The sequence below is a fragment of the Myotis brandtii genome, unplaced genomic scaffold, assembly GCF_000412655.1.
Source record: "Myotis brandtii unplaced genomic scaffold, ASM41265v1 scaffold74, whole genome shotgun sequence".
Classification (NCBI taxonomy): Eukaryota; Metazoa; Chordata; class Mammalia; order Chiroptera; family Vespertilionidae; genus Myotis; species Myotis brandtii.
In genome coordinates, this window is record NW_005370944.1 from 4418239 (window position 1) to 4438787 (window position 20549).

Sequence of the window (20549 nt, forward strand, 5' to 3'; positions counted from 1 at the left end):
AATCAGAACTCCTTTGGGGACCCCAACCCTCAGGGACTAACACAGGTTTTGTGAGGCCTAAAGTTTACTGAACCTGAAGGACTATTTTTGGGAGGGGGGAATTTTTTAATAAGGTTCAAAAATGACTTTATTTAGAATAAGAAAATAAATTACAAATAACTGTAGGCTTGGGGAATCTGTCCCTTTCTCTTTTAAATCATTTCAGGCAGGTTATCCAAAATGCTGCTGGTTGCAACTTGCTTGCTCTCTCCCCCAGAACAAATCCAGCCCTCACAGGGGCTCTGAAGCTTCCTTAGCTTTACCATAAAAATAAAAAAATAAAATAAAAATAAAACATTTCAACAACACTCCTTTCTAATACATAGTTCATAATGTATCTTTTTTTTTTTCCTAATAGGTGTGTAGTGTAGTGGTGTATCATTGTTTTTATTCTATTGTTGACACTATTATAGATGTCTCCCATTTCCCCCCTTTATCCTCCTCCACCCAGACCCCCACCTCTGGCTATCACCACACTTTTATCTATGTCCATCCCCCTCCCCTCTGACCTCTGTCAGTCCCTCCCATCCTATATAATAAAAGGCTAATATGCACATCGACCAAACAGTGGAACAACCAGTCACTATGATGCACACTGATCACCAGGGGGCAGACTCTCAATACAGGAGCTGCCCCCTGGTAGTCAGTGCGCTCCCACAGGGGAAGTGCTGCTCAGCCAGAAGCCCTGAGCTGGGCTCAAAGCTGGCAAGTGCAGCAGCAGTGGCGGGAGCCTCTCCTGCCTCTGTAGCAGAGCTAAGGATGTCTGACTGCTGGCTTAGGGTCGCATCCCCCGAGGGCTCCCAGACTGCGAGAGGGCACAGGCCGGGCTGATGGACCCCAGCCATGTGCATGTTGGGGGCGACCAGGCCAGCAGGGGAGGGCCGTTAGGGGCGACCAGGCAGGCAGGCAGGCAGAGGCGGTTAGGGGCAATCAGGCAGGCAGGGGAGCAGTTAGGGGCATTAAGCAGGCAGGCAGCTGAGTGGCTAGGAACCAGTGGTCCTGGATTACAAGAGGGATGTCCAACTGCCAGTTTATGCCCAATCCTCAGGATCAGGCCTAAACTGGCAGTCGGACATCCCCTGAGGGGTCCCGGATTAGAGAGGGTGCACCCCTCTCCCCCCCTCCCCCCGCATGAATTTTGTGTACCGGGCCTCTAGTAATATTATAATGAAGCTGAAAAAGTTTGATTGCCTAGTGAGGTTAGAACTTTCATAATGTCAGAGCACAACCTTTTACTCATATGTCTGTGGTGGTAATGGTGTAAACAAATCTGTGCTGCCAGTAAAAGTATAGCACGTACAATTGTGTACAGTACATAATAATTGATAGTGATAATAAATGACTGTTACTGGTTTATTTATTGTACTGTATTCTTTATTGTTATTTTTAGAGTATATTTATTCAAAAAACTTATTCAAAACACTTGGCTCTAAAACAGTATGATGTGCCTCATACATCTCGTGTTTACTGTGTCTCTAGATTGCATCATTTTCTCTTATGCTTCATTTAATCTGGGGTTGGTTTATAAATTTGGTGTAGCTTAAGTGTACAGTGTTTATAGTTTAGAGTGGTGTACAGTAATATCCTAGGCCTTCACATTCACTCACTATTCACTTACTGATTCACCCAGAGCAACATCTAGTCCAGCAAACTCCATTCATGGTAAATGTCCTATACATGTGTACCATTTCTTATCTTTTATACTATACTAGAGGCCCGGTGCACGACATTCATGCACTCGGTAGGGAAGGGAGGCCCTCAGCCTGGCCTGCACCCTCTTGCAGTCCAGGAGCCCTAGGTGAATGTCCGACTGATGGCAGTTGGACATCTTTAGCACTGCTATGGAGGTGGGAGAGGCTCCCACCACCACAGCTGCTGCACTCACCAGCTGTGAGCTCGGCTCAGGGCTCCTGCTGGTCAGTGCACATCATAGTGACCAGTCGTTTTGCCTTTCGGTTGATTTGCATATTAGCCTTTTATTATATAGGATTATTACTATACCTTTTCTATGTTTATATATGTTTACATACATAAATATTTAACATTGTGTTACAGTTGCTTACAGTATTCAATACAGTAACATGTTGTATAGATTTATAGCCTAGGAGCAATAGACTATACCATATAGCCTGTGCATGTAGTAGGCTATTCCATTTAGGTTTTTTTTTTTTTTTTTTTTTTTTTTTTTTTTTTTTCAGTCAGTGTAGCGCGCGTGCAGCCCCGGACATCTAAGGGCATCACAGACCTGTTATTGCTCAATCTCGGGTGGCTGAACGCCACTTGTCCCTCTAAGAAGTTGGGGGACCATTTAGGTTTTCATAAGTGAATTCTATGATGCACAGTGACAAAATAACCTAATGACGCATTTCTCAGAATGTATCCCCATTTTAAGCAGCACATGACTGTATTCACTACGTTGGGTAACTATCACCACTGAGAAGTCATTCTTTCTGTCTTCCCCCAGCCCTGTCAACCACTAATCTACTGTCTGTCTCTGTGGATTTGCCTGTTGTGGACATTTCAGATTGAACAAAAATCATACAGTATTGGTCTTTTAGGTTCATCTTCTTTCACTTAGAATATTGTTTCCAAGATTCATGCATATTGTAGCATGTATGGTACTTTTTTCCTTTTTATAGCCAAATTGTATTTTATTGTGTGGATTATACTACACTTTATCCATTCATCAGTTTATGGACTTTTGGGTTTTCCTACTTTTTAGCTAGAGTAATGATACTAGGAATATCAACTTTTTATATCATTATGTGTCTCTATCCACTTTTTTAATAGAAATCACTTTTACTTTATTAATAAGCTATACTTACTTAGACTTACGTATTTGGCAGACATTTTCTGCAAATGAACAAAGTGACCCTCTCACTTCAAAGAAAACACCTGACTATATTATAAGTGGTAAAGTTTGAGATTTCAAGCAAATATTAGAATTGTGGAAAACTTTTATTTCCCACTGTGAGCATGACAACTTTCCAGTAGAGAACTTCTGATGAGATTGTTGATAATATGAAGGAACATGACTTTCTGATAGTGTGTAATAAAATGTGTCAACATTTGGAAATGCCGCACAACTCTGTGAACCAGTATTTTCTGAATCATCAATGTATAATACTATAAAATCATGTCCATTTAAAGTGTAGGATAGACAAAAATGTTTCTTAAAAGAGCTTTATTGAGGTAAATTTAATTACAATGTAATTTATTTCTTCTAAGAATACAGTTCAGTGATTTTCAATAAATTTATAGTTATAACCATTACCTCAATCCAATTTCAGAGCATTTACATTACCCTAAGAGGATTTTTTATGCCAATTTGCAGGCATTGCCCTTTACAATTCCCAGTTACAGGCAATTACTAATCTACTTTTTGTTTTTATATTTATATTTTAGCATTTTCTGGACATTTCATAGTAATGGAATCATACAATGTGTGTCCTTTTGCATAATGTTTTTGCGGTTCATTCAAGTTATGTTTTCAGTAGTTTGGTGGGTTTTGGTGCAGAAATACTACTATCCCATTGTGTGGATATTACACACTTATTTATCCTTTTATCATTTGATGGGTATTTAAGTTATTTCCACGTTTGGGGTATATAAAAATGCCACTACATGAATATTCGTGTTTATGAATATTTTTTGTGAGAACATATGTTTTCAGTTCTCTTGGATGTAAACCTAAGAATAGAATTTCTGGGTCATACGATAACTCTATGTTGAATATTTTCAAAAAACGCTAAACTGTTTTCCAAATGACTGTACCATTTTACAGTCCCAACTGCAGTATCTGAAGGTTCCAGTCTCTCCACATTCTCACCAGAAGTCATTATTATCTTTTTAAATTGTAGCCATTCCAGTGAGTGTGAAACAGTATCTCATCATGGTTTTAATTTGCATTTTCCTGATTACTGATGATTTTGAATGTATTTTCATGTGCCTGTTGGCCATTTGTACTTTTTAAATAAACTGTCTATTCAATGTTTTGCCCATTTTAAAATTATCTTCTTATTTTTGAGTTGTAACCGTTTTTCATATATTCTAGATCAGCTGTGGGCAAACGACGGCCCGCGGGCCGGATTCGGCCCGTTTGAAATGAATAAAACTAAAAAAAAAAAAAGACCGTACCCTTTTATGTAATGATGTTTACTTTGAATTTATATTAGTTCACACAAACACTCCATCCATGCTTTTGTTCCGGCCCTCCGGTCCAGTTTAAGAACCCATTGTGGCCCTCGAGTCAAAAAGTTTGCCCACCCCTGTTCTAGATAGAAGTTCTTTATCAGCTATACTAGTATGATTTGCAAATATCTTCTCAAGTCTGTGGCTTATCTTTTTATTTTCTTAATGGTACTTTGAGTAAAAGTTGTAAATTTTAATGAAGCCCAGGAAAATGATTTTAATGTCACAGAGCATGGAGTGTTCATTGGTATGGTTTTAGTTTCCATATTTTAATTAACCTTTAAGGTATCATTTGTAGAGGTTTGATGTAGTATTATCTAAAAGGACAATTAAAGTATTCTTTTATTTTTATCAATTTTATATCTGTGTGAACCTGGATTTTCTTCGTATCTTTCAAACTAAACTGTACCTGCCAACAGGTTGAATGAAGATGGGGATATGAGATGCAAGTGTCTTTTATTAAGCCACATATTAAAGAGATCTACAAAAAGTTAAAACAATACCCTTTTTGTCATTACTTTTTTTAATTTTAAAGATATAGTTGTTTTTCATGAAAATGTTATTTATGTTAACGTATAATATGTTTAGTGTTAATTTTAAATGAATTGGATAAATACTTAAAATTATTTAATACTGATACGATAGTAAATATCGAAAGTATAACTTATGTTTGAGGTCGTCAATAATTTTCAAAAGTGTAAAAGGTTTTTGAGGTTAAAAATTCGAGAACTGCTGCTTTTAATTTAACATGCTGATTAGATTCACATAAGGTAGCCCTTATGTGTTTATAGAATTGCTTTTTGATTTTCATATAAGTTAGTCTTGTTTCTCTACTAAATTGTTAGCTTTTTGAAAGCAGGGAACACATATTTTGCTTTTATTTTATTTCTTATAAGATCATAATTTTCCTTGTGGAATAAGTGCTCAAAAGGACTTAATAAGGGATTGAAGGATTTCCTAATGGCTGACCATGTTAGGGCAACATTTACTGTTGGCTTTTACATAAGAAGCTGTGTTCTTTCATTCAGGTGGAAGAGCACAATGGTCACATCTTCAAGGCCACTCAATACAGCATTCCTACGTACTGTGAGTACTGTTCTTCTTTGATATGGATAATGGACCGAGCCTCTGTTTGCAAATGTAAGTATAAGAGATCTTTGAGGAATTTTTTAACTGCTTGACATTTCTATTTCCCTTACTTCTTCTTTTTTTTTAAAGACCTATTCTACTTAAAAAAAAAACTAATTTATTTTAGAGAGAGAAAAAGAGAAAGAAGCATCAATGTGAGAGAAATACATTGCCCTGACAGGCAATTGAACCCACCACCTTTTGGTGTATGGGACAGTGCTCCAATCAACTGAGCCACACAGGCAGAGTTCCCTTAGTTTTCTTATGTCACTATTTCTAATTCTCTAACCTCATCTCTCTCTACTCTCAGTAGCCAAACCAGGTATTTTGATGTTCTTTGGTCACTCTACTTGCAGCTCACTCTATCTGAAATGCTCTTCTTCTAGATGTTAGTTGGACTTTACTATTTCAGTTAATTGATGTCTCTACTCAAATGTTACCTCTTTGAGAGCTCTTTCCTTATTCTGTACCTAAAATGCCACCCGGTCCCCTAATTCTCTGTCCCATTACTCAACTTTAAAAATCTTTTATGGTACTTATCGCCACTCAAGATTATATTAAGTATTCATTTATTTTTTTGTTTGTTTGTCCCACTAGAATGTATGTCCTATAAGGTTGGGAAACTTATCTGTCCCTTCTATATCACCAGTGCCTAAAACAGTTCTGGCATATTGTAAGTTTTAATAATATTTTAATGTAGATGGACCTATAGAATGGATTAATTACCTAATGAATTCTTAGATTATAACCTAAAAGGGTACTTTTTTTCTACTGTAATCTTTCCATCAGAATATATAAATCCTAGATTGTAAATTGGGACTTTTTGTAGGTCAACTTGGTTCTGGCTTATAAGAGGACCTTTCTTCATTCCTGTCATTTCATGGATCTACTCTGGTGCTGTCAGTAATTCTTTGAGGGTTTAATTACTAAGGGCTGGATCTAGTAAGGCAACAAGGATAAAAGTCATCTTCTCCATAGCCAAATCACCACTATTGCTAGATATGTTTACATGTTCTATGCTTTAACAATTGTTTTCTTTTATTTTGTTTAAAAAGCTATAGTGACGTATTTAATGTTAGTCTGATTCCTTTTGGTTTGGTATAATTTTATCTCTAATTTGAAACTGAAAATGTAAAGAATCTGCTTTTTTATGACTTGGGTGGGCTTGGTTTGATTTCTTAGTAGAATTACTTTCTTTGTGACTATACTGGTGATTTCACCGGTGAATGAGGTCCTTACTTGGTCTTGGCCTTGAAACACCGCAAGTTATACTATTGGAGGTCAAGGATATGATATGCAGGTGCTGGTGCTTGTATAGCAGAATGACATAGGCCAGCTGTGTTCTTAGTGTCTTCCTCTTGATGTGCCTCTTCCTACCTGCCTAGACACCCTATTTTCTCCTGCTCTAAGATGTTATTTCTGCTCTGAACCTTTTCTTTATCTTATCTTCCCAAACACAGCTGATATTTTTATGTTTTGATCTTCAAAGCTCTATTCTGGACTTTTAAGGCCTTTCTTATATCTTATGCATTAATTTTTTTTTTATTATTTCAGTAAAGGTCTTTGGCAGTAATGCCTTTCTTACCCATTGGAATGTTTGCAAATGTAGCTATTTCTGGCATTTTAGCAGATTGTAAAATGAGGGGAACATGAATAATTTGTGAATCAAACCACAGAGACAAATAAATATTGTACTGGAATATGGGAGGGGAGGGGAGGAATGGTAGGCAAAATTATAAAAAGTATAGACATTGTTTAGAAACTTTAGGCATGTTTTTCAACTTTATATTTCCAAATAGAATGGATTAAATAAGTAAATTGAATTTATAAAGGATGGGTTAAACTTTTTTTCTTTCTAATATTGTACAAAGCATATATTCAATATTATGGCAGTCTGGGATCTAAAGAAAAAAATTTATATCCAAAATAAACATAAACTTTTTAAGTTCTTGTCATTGATGTACAGACTTCTAAAAATTCTGCATTCTTAACCTGTTTTTCAGTATGCAAGTATGCTTGCCATAAGAAGTGCTGTCTGAAAACCATAGCCAAGTGTTCTAAAAAGGTAAGAAGTTATTACCTATGCGTAATAATTAACAGATCTGTTGGTTTTTTGTGCCTCATGAAAAGAAACCAAGGCCTCTTTCATAGTTTTATAGAGCAGTGGGTTTTAAACTTTGACTGCAAATCATAGTAAGAAATATACATTTTATGTCATGATCCAGCATACACATATAGAAAGATGTATATTTATATATAACTGAATTGATTTTCCTGGAACTACATTTTCCTTTACTACATGGGAGCTACTAAACTGATTTCCCTACAATATATTAAAACACTGCTTTTAAAGGTTTTCTACTTCATTAAACACTCATATATCTTCCTAGGAGTTGTCTTAAAAGTGGTAGTTTACAATTAAATATTTTAATATGAACATCAAAATGCACCATTTAGTTGGTGGATACACAGAGGTCTAAAAGATACTGAACATGTACTTTGGTGTCTCATGCTTCAAGGAAGCAATTGTTTTTGAAAGATTTCAGGCTTTTATTGATGTATAATCACATTTTCTTACTTATTAGTAACATACAGACAATTGTAACAATACTGTGCAAATCTGAACTATAATATAAATGTGTGTGCATGCTGTCTATAGCCTTTAGATAGAATTTTCATTGGTTCCAAATTAGTAGACAAATCATGGCTACTTAGAGCAAGCATGTCAAACTTGTGGCCCACGGGCTGCATGCGGCCCACAACAAATATTTTTGCGGCCCAGCCAATATAATTTGTTTATATACAATATCAGACATTAAGAAATGAGACTAAGAGAAAAACAGACAATATCAATAGACTCACAGATTATCCAATTACTGAGTTGTCAGACATGTACTTTAAAAATTTTTTATTAGAATGTTCAAATAATAGGTAAAAATATAGAAATTTTCTTGTCTATCAGAAAGAAACTAGACCACCTTCTTATAAGAAAAAGCTCTGAATGATTAAAGACTTAAATGTTAGACTCAAAACCATAAAATTCCTAGAAGAAAACATAGGCAGTAAAATCTCTGACATTTCTCTTAGCAATATTTGTTCTGATATATTTCTTCAAGCACGGGAAACAAAAGAAAGACAAATGGGACTACACCAAACTAAAAAATTTTTGCATAACAAAGGAAACCATCAACAAAACAAAAAGACAACCTTCTGAATAGGAGAATATATTCACCAATGATATGTCTGATAATGGGTTAATATTCAAAATATATAAGGAACTCATACAACTTAAAACACATACACACCAAAAGAACAGAACAACAAACAAAGCCAATTCAATTAAAAAATGGGCAGAGGACTTGAAAAGACATTTCTCTAAGACAAGCATATCAAACTCAAAGGCTAACACAGGCCACATAAACAAGGTTTAAGTTTATGTGGGCCACAAAAAAATAAAAGCTTCAATTTTCATAGAAACGTAGCTTTATTTCGATAGAGATATGCTGAATACAAAGGGCTGAAATAAATGAGTAATCGTTAACATAAAATAATAGAACATTTTAATAAAAATTATTTTTTCCTGAACATTAACTTACCAGACACTGAATAACTGCACAAATTAATTGGTAATACAAATAAACCTATTTTTCTTGTTCTCCAAAAGTGAAATATTTCCTGTTGTGCACACCAAACAAGTCAGTACAAGACTAATGACGTGGCAATCAGCTGCTAAAATATTCGCTGTTAGTATTAGTGTGCCTGCGCATAAGGCGCATAAGGAAAATGAATGCAACATGATTATAATAATCAGTCATTAACGAACATAGTAATTCGTTATTAACTAGAGGCCTGGTGCATAAAATTCGTGCACGGGTGGGGGGGCGGATCCCTCAGCCCAGCCTGCACCCTCTCCAATCCAGGACCCCTCAGGGGATGTCCAACTGTCAGTTTAGGCCCAATCCCTGTGGGATTGACCCTAAACCGACAGTTGGACATCCCTCTCACAATCGGGGACTGCTGACTCCTAAGCGCTTGCCTGCCCCTAACTCCTGCCCTGCCGGCCTGATCGCCCCTAACCACCTCCGCCTGCCGGCCTGATGGCCCCCTAACTGCCCCCCTGCCGGCCTGATTGCCCCTAACTGCCCAGCCCTGCCAGAGATCGTCCCTAACTGCCCTCCTCTGCTGGCCTATCACCTCTAATTGCCCTTCCCTTCCGGCCTGATTGCCCCTAACCGCCTCTGCCTCAGCCTCCACCACCATGGCTTTGTCTGGAAGATGTCTGGTCTAATTAGCATATTACCCTTTTATTAGTATAGATTATGTATAACAGGATATTGTAAAAATTAAGTTACTAAATTTTTATTAAACATTTCTTACATACCGTTATATTGGCTGGGCCGCAAAAATATTTGTTGTGGGCCGCATGCAGCCTGTGGGCCACAAGTTTGACATGCTTGCTCTAAGAGGACATATAGGTGGCCAGTAGATATATGAAAAATGCTGAATGTCACTGACCATTAGGGAATTTGAAAATGAAAACCATATCACCTCACACCTGTCAGAATGGCAATCATCAATAAATCTACAAGCAGCCCTGGCATTAGGTTTGATTCCCAGTCAGGGAAACATATCTAGGTTGTGATTTGATCACTGGTCGGAGTACGCACAGGAGGCAACCAATCAGTGTTTCTCTCTCACATCGATGTTTCTTTCTCCCCCACTTCCTTCCCTTTCCCTTCCTTTCTCTAAACATATCCTTGGTGAAGATTAGAAACAAAACATATCCTTGGGTGAAGACTAATAAAAATAAATAAATCAATCAACAAACAGCAATTGTTGGCAAGGATGTAGAGAAAAGGGAACCCTCATGCACTTCTGGTGTGATTGTAAATTGATGTAGCCACTATGGAAAACAGTATTGAGGTTCCTCAAAAATTTAAAAATGGAACTACCTTATGACCCAGCAATTCTACTTCTCGGTACTTATCTGGAGAAATCCAAAACACTAATTCAAAAAGATATATGCACCCTATATTTATTGCACCATTATTTAGAGACCCAAGACTTAGCAACCTAAGTCTCCATTGATAAATGAATGGCTAAAGAAGAGGTGGTGCATATATATAATGGAATATTACTCAGCCATATAAAGCAAATTAATTTTACAATTTGTGATAACATAGATGGACCTAGAGGATATTATGCTAAGTGAAATAAGTTAGAGAAAGACAAATTCCATATGATTTCACTTATATGTGGAATTTAAAAAATATACTAACAAGCAAAATAGAAACTCACAGATACAAAGAACATTTTGATAGTTGCCAGATGGGAAGGAGGTTGGGGGATAGGTATAAAGGAGAAGAAATTAAGATGTACAAATTGCCAATTATAAAAATAGTCATGGGTATGTAAAATACAACATAGGGAATATAGTTAATATTGTAATAACTGTGTATGGTATCACGTAGGTACTAGACTTATCTGGGTTATCACTTTGTAGGTTATATAAATGGCTAAATACTATGTTATACACCTGAAACTAATATAATATTGCACATCAACTGTAATCGAAAAATTTTTTAAAAACAAAGACAAATTTGCCCAAAGCTATCCTCCTATATAATAAAAGCCTAATATGCTAAGTGTCCGGTCGTCCAGTTGGCCGTTCAACCAATCAAAGCATAATATGCAAATGATATGCTAAGGCCGCTCAACTGCTCGCTATGACATGCACTGACCACCAGGGGGCAGATGCTCCGACTGGTAGGTTAGCTTGCTGCTGGGGTCCAGCCGATTGGGGCTGAGCGAGATGGGCCGGACACGCCCTGGAGCCCTCCCAGGGGCCCTCCCCAGCTGGCCAACCTCCTGTGTCCCTCCTCAGCCCCGATCATGCACCCGTGGGGTCCCTTGGCCTTGCCTGCACCCTCTCGCAATCTGGGACCCTTCGGGGGATGTTGGAGAACCAGTTTTGGCCCAATTCCACAGGCCAGGCCGAGGGACCCCACTGGTGCATGAATTCGTGCACCTGGCCTCTAGTTGGTTAATAAAATTATATAGATTACAAGTGTACATTCTATAATACATCATCTGTATATGTGTTTTGTGTTTGCCACCCAAACTCAAATCTCCTCTTCTCACCATACTTTTGACTGCCTTTACCCTTTACTACCTCGTCGGACATCCCCCGAGGGCTCCCAGACTGTGAGAGGGCACAGGCCGGGCTGAGGGACCCCCCTGAGTTCATGAATTTCGTGCACCAGGCCTCTAGTAATAAATAAACAGCATATTAAAAATAAAAAATGTTAATAAACCAAATACTTTGAATTACAACATCAGGTTAAAACCAACTGAAAGACTTCAGTGATATCCTGTTTATAACAGACATGCTTAAATATAAAGATAGAGAAAAGTTGAAAGCGAAGGATAGATATAGGATAGAAAGAGTAGCCAGTAGAAAGGTGGTGTAGCTGTATAATATTAAAGTGTACTTTAGGACAAGAAACATTATGTCAGATAAAGATGTTTAATAATGAGAAAATGGTGAACCTATCAGGGAGACAGAAAAATTTTATCTTTAGAACAGTCTTATATTGCTTTTAATACCTGGCAGACAAAAATTCAGTAAAGATGAAAATGATATGAAAAACAAAGGTTAAAAAACTTAACCTAGCCCTAGCCAGTTTGGCTCAGTGGATAGAGCGTCGGCCTGCGGACTCAAGGGTCCTGGGTTCGATTCCGGTCAGGGGCATGTACCTTGATTGCGGGCACATCCCCAGTGGGGGGCGTGCAGAAGGCAGCTTGTCGATGTTTCTCTCTCATTGATATTTCTAACTCTGTCCCTCTCCCTTCTTCTCTGTAAAAAAATCAATAAAATATATTTTAAAAAAAAACAACTTAACCTAGTTGTCATGTATTGAACTTGACATCCTATAATTGCCTGACTACAGTCTTTTCAAGTGCACATGGAACATTTGACAAAATCAGTCATGTTGGGCCATAAAGCAAGTTCCTACAAATTTCAAAAGATAGAAAATATTGAGAGTCTATTCTTTGAGCAGAATTGAATTAAGCTATACATAAACATAAGGATAACTAGACAATTCTCATGTTTGGAAATTAAGCAGTATACTTCTAAATTACAATAAAAGTAGAAAAATATTTTGATTTCAGTGGTAATGAAATTATGACATAGCAAAAGTGTGGCTATAGATAAAGAATAGTTGTAACTTTAAATCATATATTACAAAAGATACAAGGATAGAAGTGATCTAAATTGCCATCTCTAAAAAAAAAAAAAAAAGAAAAAAAAGCCCAGGAAGTTAAACCCAAAGACAGCAAAAGGAAGATAATAAAGAAAAATAAATTAAATCAAAAGCATTTGTTCAAGAGATATAAATGTACAAAGACACATTTTAGCCCTTTAAAAAACCTCAAACAATAATCTCTTAGCAAACGATAAAATTTTTAACAAAGTGCCATGTCACTGCAGGTATTGCATACATTATAAGGTAAATAAAACACTATTACAAATACCTTGATACCAATAAATTTGACAATCTAGATTAATTGGACACATTTCCACAAAACACAACTTAGCTAAACTAAGGTAACAAAAAATAGGAAATAGAATCATATTTATTATAGTGGAATCTATAATTGAAAATCTTTCCACAAAGAACTCTCTAGATCCAGATGGTTTTACTATAAATATGTGTTAGTATTTAAAGAGGAATCAACACTAATCTTTTACAAACTATGCCAGGAAATGGCAAAAGAGTGAATACTTTGTGACTTTTTTTTTTTTGACCAAATTGACTTATGTGAAACCTTGAAGGCAAGCATGAAAAGGATATTACAATAAAGGAACATTGCACATCAATATATATCATAAGCATAGATGTAAAAGTCTTAAAATATTGGCACATTGACTCTGTACTAATGATTAAAAAGTGAAAAAGTAACTCATGATAAAGTTGGTTTTTATTTTATGAATGCAAAGTTGGTTTATCATTCAGAAATCAATGTAATTCACTACATTGAGCAAGTAAAGAAAAAAGTGTGATCATCTCTACAGGAAAAGTATTAGAACTCAAAACCCATTCATTATTCAAAGAAGAAGGGAAATGCAAATTGAAACGATAGTGAGATAATAGTATATGCCCACTAGAATGGCTAAAATTAAAAATACCCTAGCAAGGATTAAAGCAACTGGAACTTTCATCCATTACTGGTAGGAGTGTAAGTTGACATATTCTTGAAATTATTTGACAGTATTTATCAAACTTGAACATAAGCTTTCTCATGACTTTTAGCAGTACCACTCTAAGATATATATACTCAACAGATATACATAGATATTTGTGCCCAAAGACAAATACAAGAACATTTATATCATCACTGTTTGAAATAGCCCCAAACTGAAAGAACTCTGAATATCCATCAGCAATAGAATGAATAAATAAGCTGTGGTATATTTGTATAATGGAATGCTATATAGCAATGAAATTAAACTATTGGTACTCAGAAACATAAAGTTCAAAATTGATGAAACTAACTCATGATATGCATGTTCTACCATTTATATAATGTTCAAAAGCAGATAAAATTATAGTGATACAAGTATAGATACTGGTTATTTGTAAACAGTAAAACACAATTGCTGGGAGTGCCTTGAGGGGAATTTTATATTGCTGGTTATATTCTATTTCTTGATTTGGGTCCTGGTAACAAGTGTGCATTTATTTTGTCAAAGTCTATATACACTTAGGATCTGTACACATTTTTGTATGTATGTCCTACTTCAATAAAACTTTATTTAAAATTCTCAAGGAAGTTAATTTGGAGGAAAAAATTATAAAAACATTTTTACAAAGAAAACTCAGTTAAATTTTTCAGTTGAAAATATTCAAATTAATTTTTCCTTGATTTCTTGAGTCTTCATTAACATTACCAATGCCCTAGCGATAGCCATATCATTTAAGTAAATGAATTATATAAGTGCATGTGTGTATTATAATAATAATAGTAAGAAATTTGGACAATATTCATTTTGTTTTAATCACTGCAGCAAGCATTATTTTATTTATTTAACAATTCATTGAGCATTTGTCATTTACCAGGTACTGTGCTATATATGTTTATCTGTAACTTAATCTTTACAATAACCCTCTGAAATAGAAAAACGATATTCCTGTTACAAATATGAAATAACCTAAATAAACTAATATATATAGTGATTATATAAAATTTTTACTTGTATCCTATAAATAGTTCAAGATTAAATGTCTTTTCTATTCCACCTCAGACCTAGAAATATTTTTCAGAGATATTACCTTGTATAATTTAAGGCTGCTGGAATGCAGAGTATATGTAGATGAATGATGAATAAAAATATAAAACTTATATCTTCCCCTACTTAAAACTCTCTGGTGGCTTCCCCTAGCTATCAGGACAAGACCCAAATTCTGTAACTTAGTATTCAAAGTCCTTTATAATGTTAGCTTTTTCTCATTTTTAGTTCAGCCATATCAGATTAATGTTAATTTGCCCAATTTTGTAGTTCTTTGTTTTCTGTGTCTAACGGGTGCTTTTCTTGCTTTCTTTACTCATGTACTAGTATTTGCTTTCCAACAGGTCTTCTCAAGGTCATTATTTGTTACCCAGCCCAATCCTTCGTGATCTAGCTGTTTCACTTCTGTAGCTCCATAATACTGAATAAATCTGTTGTTTCTGTTCTATTTATCTCCACACACTTAAACTACTAGTCTTAGCATTAGTCTTAGGATAAGGACTATCTCTTATTTGATTTTGTTTCCCCATTATCTAACACATAAGTGACAAATGCATTAACATAAGACTGTAAAGAGAAATTAGGATCAATTCAAGTAATATCTTAAATGTTAGACTGAGGAATGTTTGCACCTTTTATTCGATATATACTAATTAGCCCTGAAGATTTTTGAGGATAATAAAGTAGACTATAGCCCCAACCAGTTTTCTCAGTGGTTAGAGCACAGCCCTAGGACCAAAGGGTCTCAGGTTTAATTTCTAGTCAAGGACATGTACCTGAGTTGCAGGTTTGATCCTCAGCCCCTAGTCAGGGTGCATGAAGGAGGCAACCAATTGGTGTGTCTCTCATTCACATTGATGTTTCTCTTTCTCTCTCTTCTTCCCTCCCTCCCTCCCTCTCCCTCCCTCCCTCCTCTCACCCTCCCTCCCCCTTCCCATCATTCTAAAAAAGTTATGGAAAAAATATATCCTCAGGTGAAGATTAACATAAAAATAAAGTAGACTATATATACTTTACAGTATATTAAGTGAAAATAGATATGGGGAAATTCATTAAGAAGCTATTGGAATAGTCCAAGTATGCAGTGATGCAGGTTTGAACTAGGGTGATGGCACTGAGAACAGGAAATTAAAAATAGAGTGTATTGCTTGATTAAAAGAACTTGACACTGATTGGATGCAGATAGGAGGACAGAGGTACACAGTGTTGGATTAGGGAAGAAAAATGGTGCAGGAGAAGGAAAGGACAAAAATGAAATTTACACAAAAGGTTTTTGCTCAGAGATAATACCTCACATTTTTCTTTTCTGAGAATTGAAATAATTTTAAGGATAAACTATTCTTTTGTAGTCACATAAACTGTAGTTAGTAAGATATGATGTCAGATACACTATTGAAGTAAATAAAAAAGAGCTAGAACACTAAACATGGGCCAGTCTGTGTGTGCCTCTGCCTTTAGCTATGGCATCAGTGTTTAGTTGAACTTCTCTAAAATTACATAAACATTAAAGCATTTTTTTTAATCCTCACTCAAGGATATTTTTTTTCCATTGATTTTAGTGGGGGGGGGGGGCTGGGGGGGGAGGAAGAGAGACAGAGAGAGAAACATCTACTGCTTGCCTCCTGCATGCGCCCTGAAACCCGGGATCAAGCCTGCAACAGAAGTATGTTCCCCCGACCAGAATTGAGCCCTCAACCCTTTGGTCTGAAGGCCAACTGAGCTGGCCAGGCGACAATTCTAATTCAGATAAAATTGGTAGATTTTCTAATGGTACCTGTTAAATGTTAATGTACATTTAAGTTCCTTCTCTCTCTCTCTCTCTTCACCTTTACATGAAGAGATTTTTAACAGGAAGGGAAATAGCAGCCTGTTACCTTCATTCTTCACCCCATTATTTTTGGGGGGTATTCCTAGTGGGAGAGGGTGGAAACTAACATCAAACTTATTTATACTGTCAGCTTTAACCATGATCCCCTTTCCCCCTAACTCTCATAACTAGGCTCATAAGGGAAATAAGTAGTTCCTCTTAAAAAATTGGTTAAACATGTTTAAAGATGTTTGAACGTATTTGGGAAACAAAAATTATCTTCCATTTAGTATGACCCAGAGCTATCATCTCGACAATTTGGGGTTGAACTGTCCCGTTTGACTAGTGAAGACCGAACTGTTCCTCTAGTGGTGGAAAAGCTCATAAACTACATTGAAATGCATGGACTGTACACAGAAGGTATTTACCGAAAGTCTGGTTCAACTAATAAAATCAAGGAGCTTCGACAAGGTCTAGACACAGGTAAGAATGGTGCCCTCCAAATCAAGACCAAATGACAAAATAGTCATTTTGTGCCCTTAAAGTTTTTATTACCTCCTGCATGCGCCCTGTTGATCATTTTTTTGTGCCAGAAGAATGTAATCTTTTCTGTGATGCTTATTTAATCATTTTGTGGCTTTCTAAAGAGACTTTTTTACAAAAAAAAAAAAAGTTTTTGATTTTAGAGAGAGAGAGATCAATGTGAGAGAGAAACATTGCTTAGTTGCCTCCCAGTACACACCTGGACCAGGAACTGAACCTGAAACCTGGGCTTGTGCCCTGACCAGGAATTTAATTGGCAACCTTTCCGTGCATGGGATATCACTCAATCAAATAAGCCACACAGGCCAGGAGACTTTGATTTTTATGTGGTCAATTCAGCAAACATATATTGAGTGTGTCATTTATACAAGACATTATTAGGTACTTCAGACAAATCTCATTTAATCTTTTTAACAGTCTGGTAAGATTATGATATCTGTAATTTTCAAAGAAAAATTTAGGTTCAGGGTAATTAAATGAACTGTTGATGATGCAGGGCACTGAGCTAATGCTGTTATATACGGTAATAATCTTCACAACAATCCTATGAATTAGGGATTATTATCCCTGTTATAGATTTAAAAAACAGAGGTTTAAAGAGGGGCTTGCCCAAAGACTCATCACCCTTAAGTAGTCAAGCTGGAATTTAACACCAAATCTTTAGAATTCATAGTCTAAACTATTGCCTGTTAATCTCTATTTTTCTGATTCCAAGTACAGTTTGCAGTGCATCTTCCTGCCTTCCTACATTGATGACATAGTTATTTAAACTGATAATTATTGGGTTGAACATGTAGCTGTGAACAGCTTTAGCTACAGCTCTGGAATGTATCCAGGGGTTTGACTTTGGTTTCATTCTCAACTTCTACTCTTTATTGCTATTGGGAATAGGTCATTTTGAATCACACTTATGTATAAAACCTCTCTCTGCATAGTCAAGAACCTACCCACAGTAGTTGGGTTTTTTTAAATGAACAAATCAATGAGAAATGAATCAGTAAGGAAATAATAACAGAAAATGCCTGGTAAAACTTAAGCAAGAGGTTCTGCCTACTCCAGTTTAAAGGCAATTGCCAACTTGTCTCTTGGATATTGAGTCAATACAAGTGAAAAATCAATCATCCTATATCCTCTCGATCATCTTGATTATCTCATCTTTAAACCTCATCTGTAGAAACTCCTTAAGGAGTTAATAAGTGAAACAGAGTAAAGGTATTTTCTTTACATTTCCTAAGTTCAATTATTACTCTCCTTTCATCTCTAAGAATGACTTAAAATCAGCCTTACTTTTAGAAAATGTCCTCTGGGACTTTTTTCCATTTGCCATCTAAAGCATTGTTACTAACAGTGGTTCAAGACAAACATAGCAAGATAAGTACAGAAGTTGAGAGTAAGCATTTGGAAACTGTTAGAGCAATTTAACAGTGCTTTGAAACTGATCTTTTATTTTACACATGGATCAGTCTATAACAGATTTGGAAAACAAACATAAACTGCTCATTTACTAACTACAGTTAGAAGCACTGTTCCAAAGTATGGGATTAGATTGTAGAAGATATAAATTAGCCTGATTAAGAACATGAAGCCTTCTTTTGGTGATGATAGTTTCTGAAATGAATTATTTGAATCTCTTTGCATGTTTTGTCTTTATTATCTATAAACTCTTGTCTATAAATAGATGCTGAGAGTGTAAACCTAGATGACTATAACATACACGTCATTGCAAGTGTATTCAAACAATGGCTTCGTGATTTGCCCAATCCACTCATGACCTTTGAACTGTATGAAGAATTTCTTCGAGCTATGGGTAAGCACAGGCTTCCTGAGTCTGAGGGAAGGCCTACACTTGAGAAAGGAATGCCACCTTTGTTATAGATTATTTAGGCATCCTCTAGTAGTGGTTTTACCATGAAGATCCAAAAGTATGCTTTTGGTAGTCAATATAAACTGGCAGTAAATGTTGACTTTTTTAGAGGCTCATTAAAATGTCAGTGTCCTAAAAGTTTTCCGAGTTAGTTGCTTGTCACAGATTGCAAGACTAGGGTTCCAAACAAATTAAAAGATTAAATAGGATATGTTATAGGCACCTCTCACAGACACCAGAGAGGTGTTAGGGGACAGCCCCATGAGTGGGAGGGAGAGGGCTGTCCCCTCCTCGGTTCTAGTCTTGTATGAATGAATTCAAACAAGTGACTCCAGATAATTGCATTGCGTTAAAGTTCATTTATTAAGAAAGTAAAGCATTCAAATTTATTAAAGAAACAAGGCAAGCAAATCTATCTGGCATGAAGCACGGATGGGCTCTCAGCTAATCTGAAGAGTGAGTGTTGTGTGGGGATGGGTTGCCTTATATACTTTTCTGTCTATAAATTTTTAAATTCCTCTGCTAGATATCCTAGTACAGGTTAACTCTGAAAGTCTCTCTCTCTTTTACTTTGTTATGGCTTTCTCAGAATTTATGAGAAGCACCTGGCAATTAAATTCAGAGACTGTTGGCTTTTTTGTTTAAACAGTGGGATGAGATGAGACTGCACTCTTCCTTCCCTCTTCTTCCTCCTCTATGCCTCTCCCTCTTCCCTTCCCCCTCTCCTGCATTCTTTGAGAAACATTAACCATTTGCTCTCATGCATCCTTGATTGGGGGAAGATAAGGGCTTGCTATTTATAAGCTGGCTACAGGCTGCCAAACTGTTTGGCCTTGTTTAATTTTCTTATCTCAGTTTCCCTATTCCTCCCACCATGGAATTTTCCTAGCTGCTTCTTAAACTATAACAGGATATTTAAGGGTTGGTTTATGATCATTTAAATTGTGAATCTAGGCAAGAACTCTGTGTAAAGCTGGCTGTCTATTTTATGCCAGGTTTAACAGGTTATGGAATTTAGTTTTTCAGTGCTGATATGTAGACTATGGATGAAGGCCTAGAAGTATGTAGTCTCTGAGGCATGACTTCTCAAAGGCCCATAAGACTTACTTAAAAATTATATGGCAGTTGATTAATTTTAATGGGGGATCAGTTAGCCACCAGATGCCTGAAAAACTAGGGCATCTCTTTCCCCTTGTTGTAATCAAGGGTTACTGGAATATAGATGAAAACTCAGGAGATTGCTAATGAAAATAGAACTCAAGCAATGAGAGATAAGTGGTAACTGAGTTAACCTGCCACATAGGCACAACTACCTCTCCTAAAACTCTAGAGCCAGTCTCCCCTGCTACCTAATGTCTATCCAGGAGGAATATTCTGTATATAAGAGGGGATATTCAATCTTATATGCTGCTCTTACTGTTTTTAGGTCTTCAGGAAAGGAAAGAGACAATTCGTGGTGTATACTCTGTGATTGATCAGCTTTCCCGAACTCATCTTAATACACTGGAACGCCTCATCTTTCATCTTGTCAGGTAACTTCAGCAGTTCCTTTTGGATTCTTTTAAATAAATGAAGAGCTTTTTTATTTGGAAAACTGATAGATCTTTTTTTCCCTATGTATAAAGTCAATGCCTGAAAGAGATAATTAACAATTCCTTGGAGCAGAAATTCTCAGACTAGTTGGA

At 36.2% G+C, this 20549-nt stretch overlaps 1 protein-coding gene across 10 annotated transcripts in view; it reads left to right on the plus strand.

Moving 5' to 3' along the window:
- MYO9A (myosin IXA) overlaps positions 1–20549 on the plus strand; it is a 423504-nt gene that overhangs the window by 368036 nt on the left and 34919 nt on the right. For all 10 annotated transcript variants that reach the window (XM_014530413.1, XM_014530418.1, XM_014530420.1 and 7 more), the window contains 5 exons: positions 5259–5370; positions 7362–7423; positions 16748–16940; positions 18679–18807; positions 20291–20396. In XM_014530413.1, coding sequence (XP_014385899.1) covers positions 5259–5370; positions 7362–7423; positions 16748–16940; positions 18679–18807; positions 20291–20396 — 602 coding nt within the window. The remainder of the gene's footprint in view (positions 1–5258; positions 5371–7361; positions 7424–16747; positions 16941–18678; positions 18808–20290; positions 20397–20549) is intronic.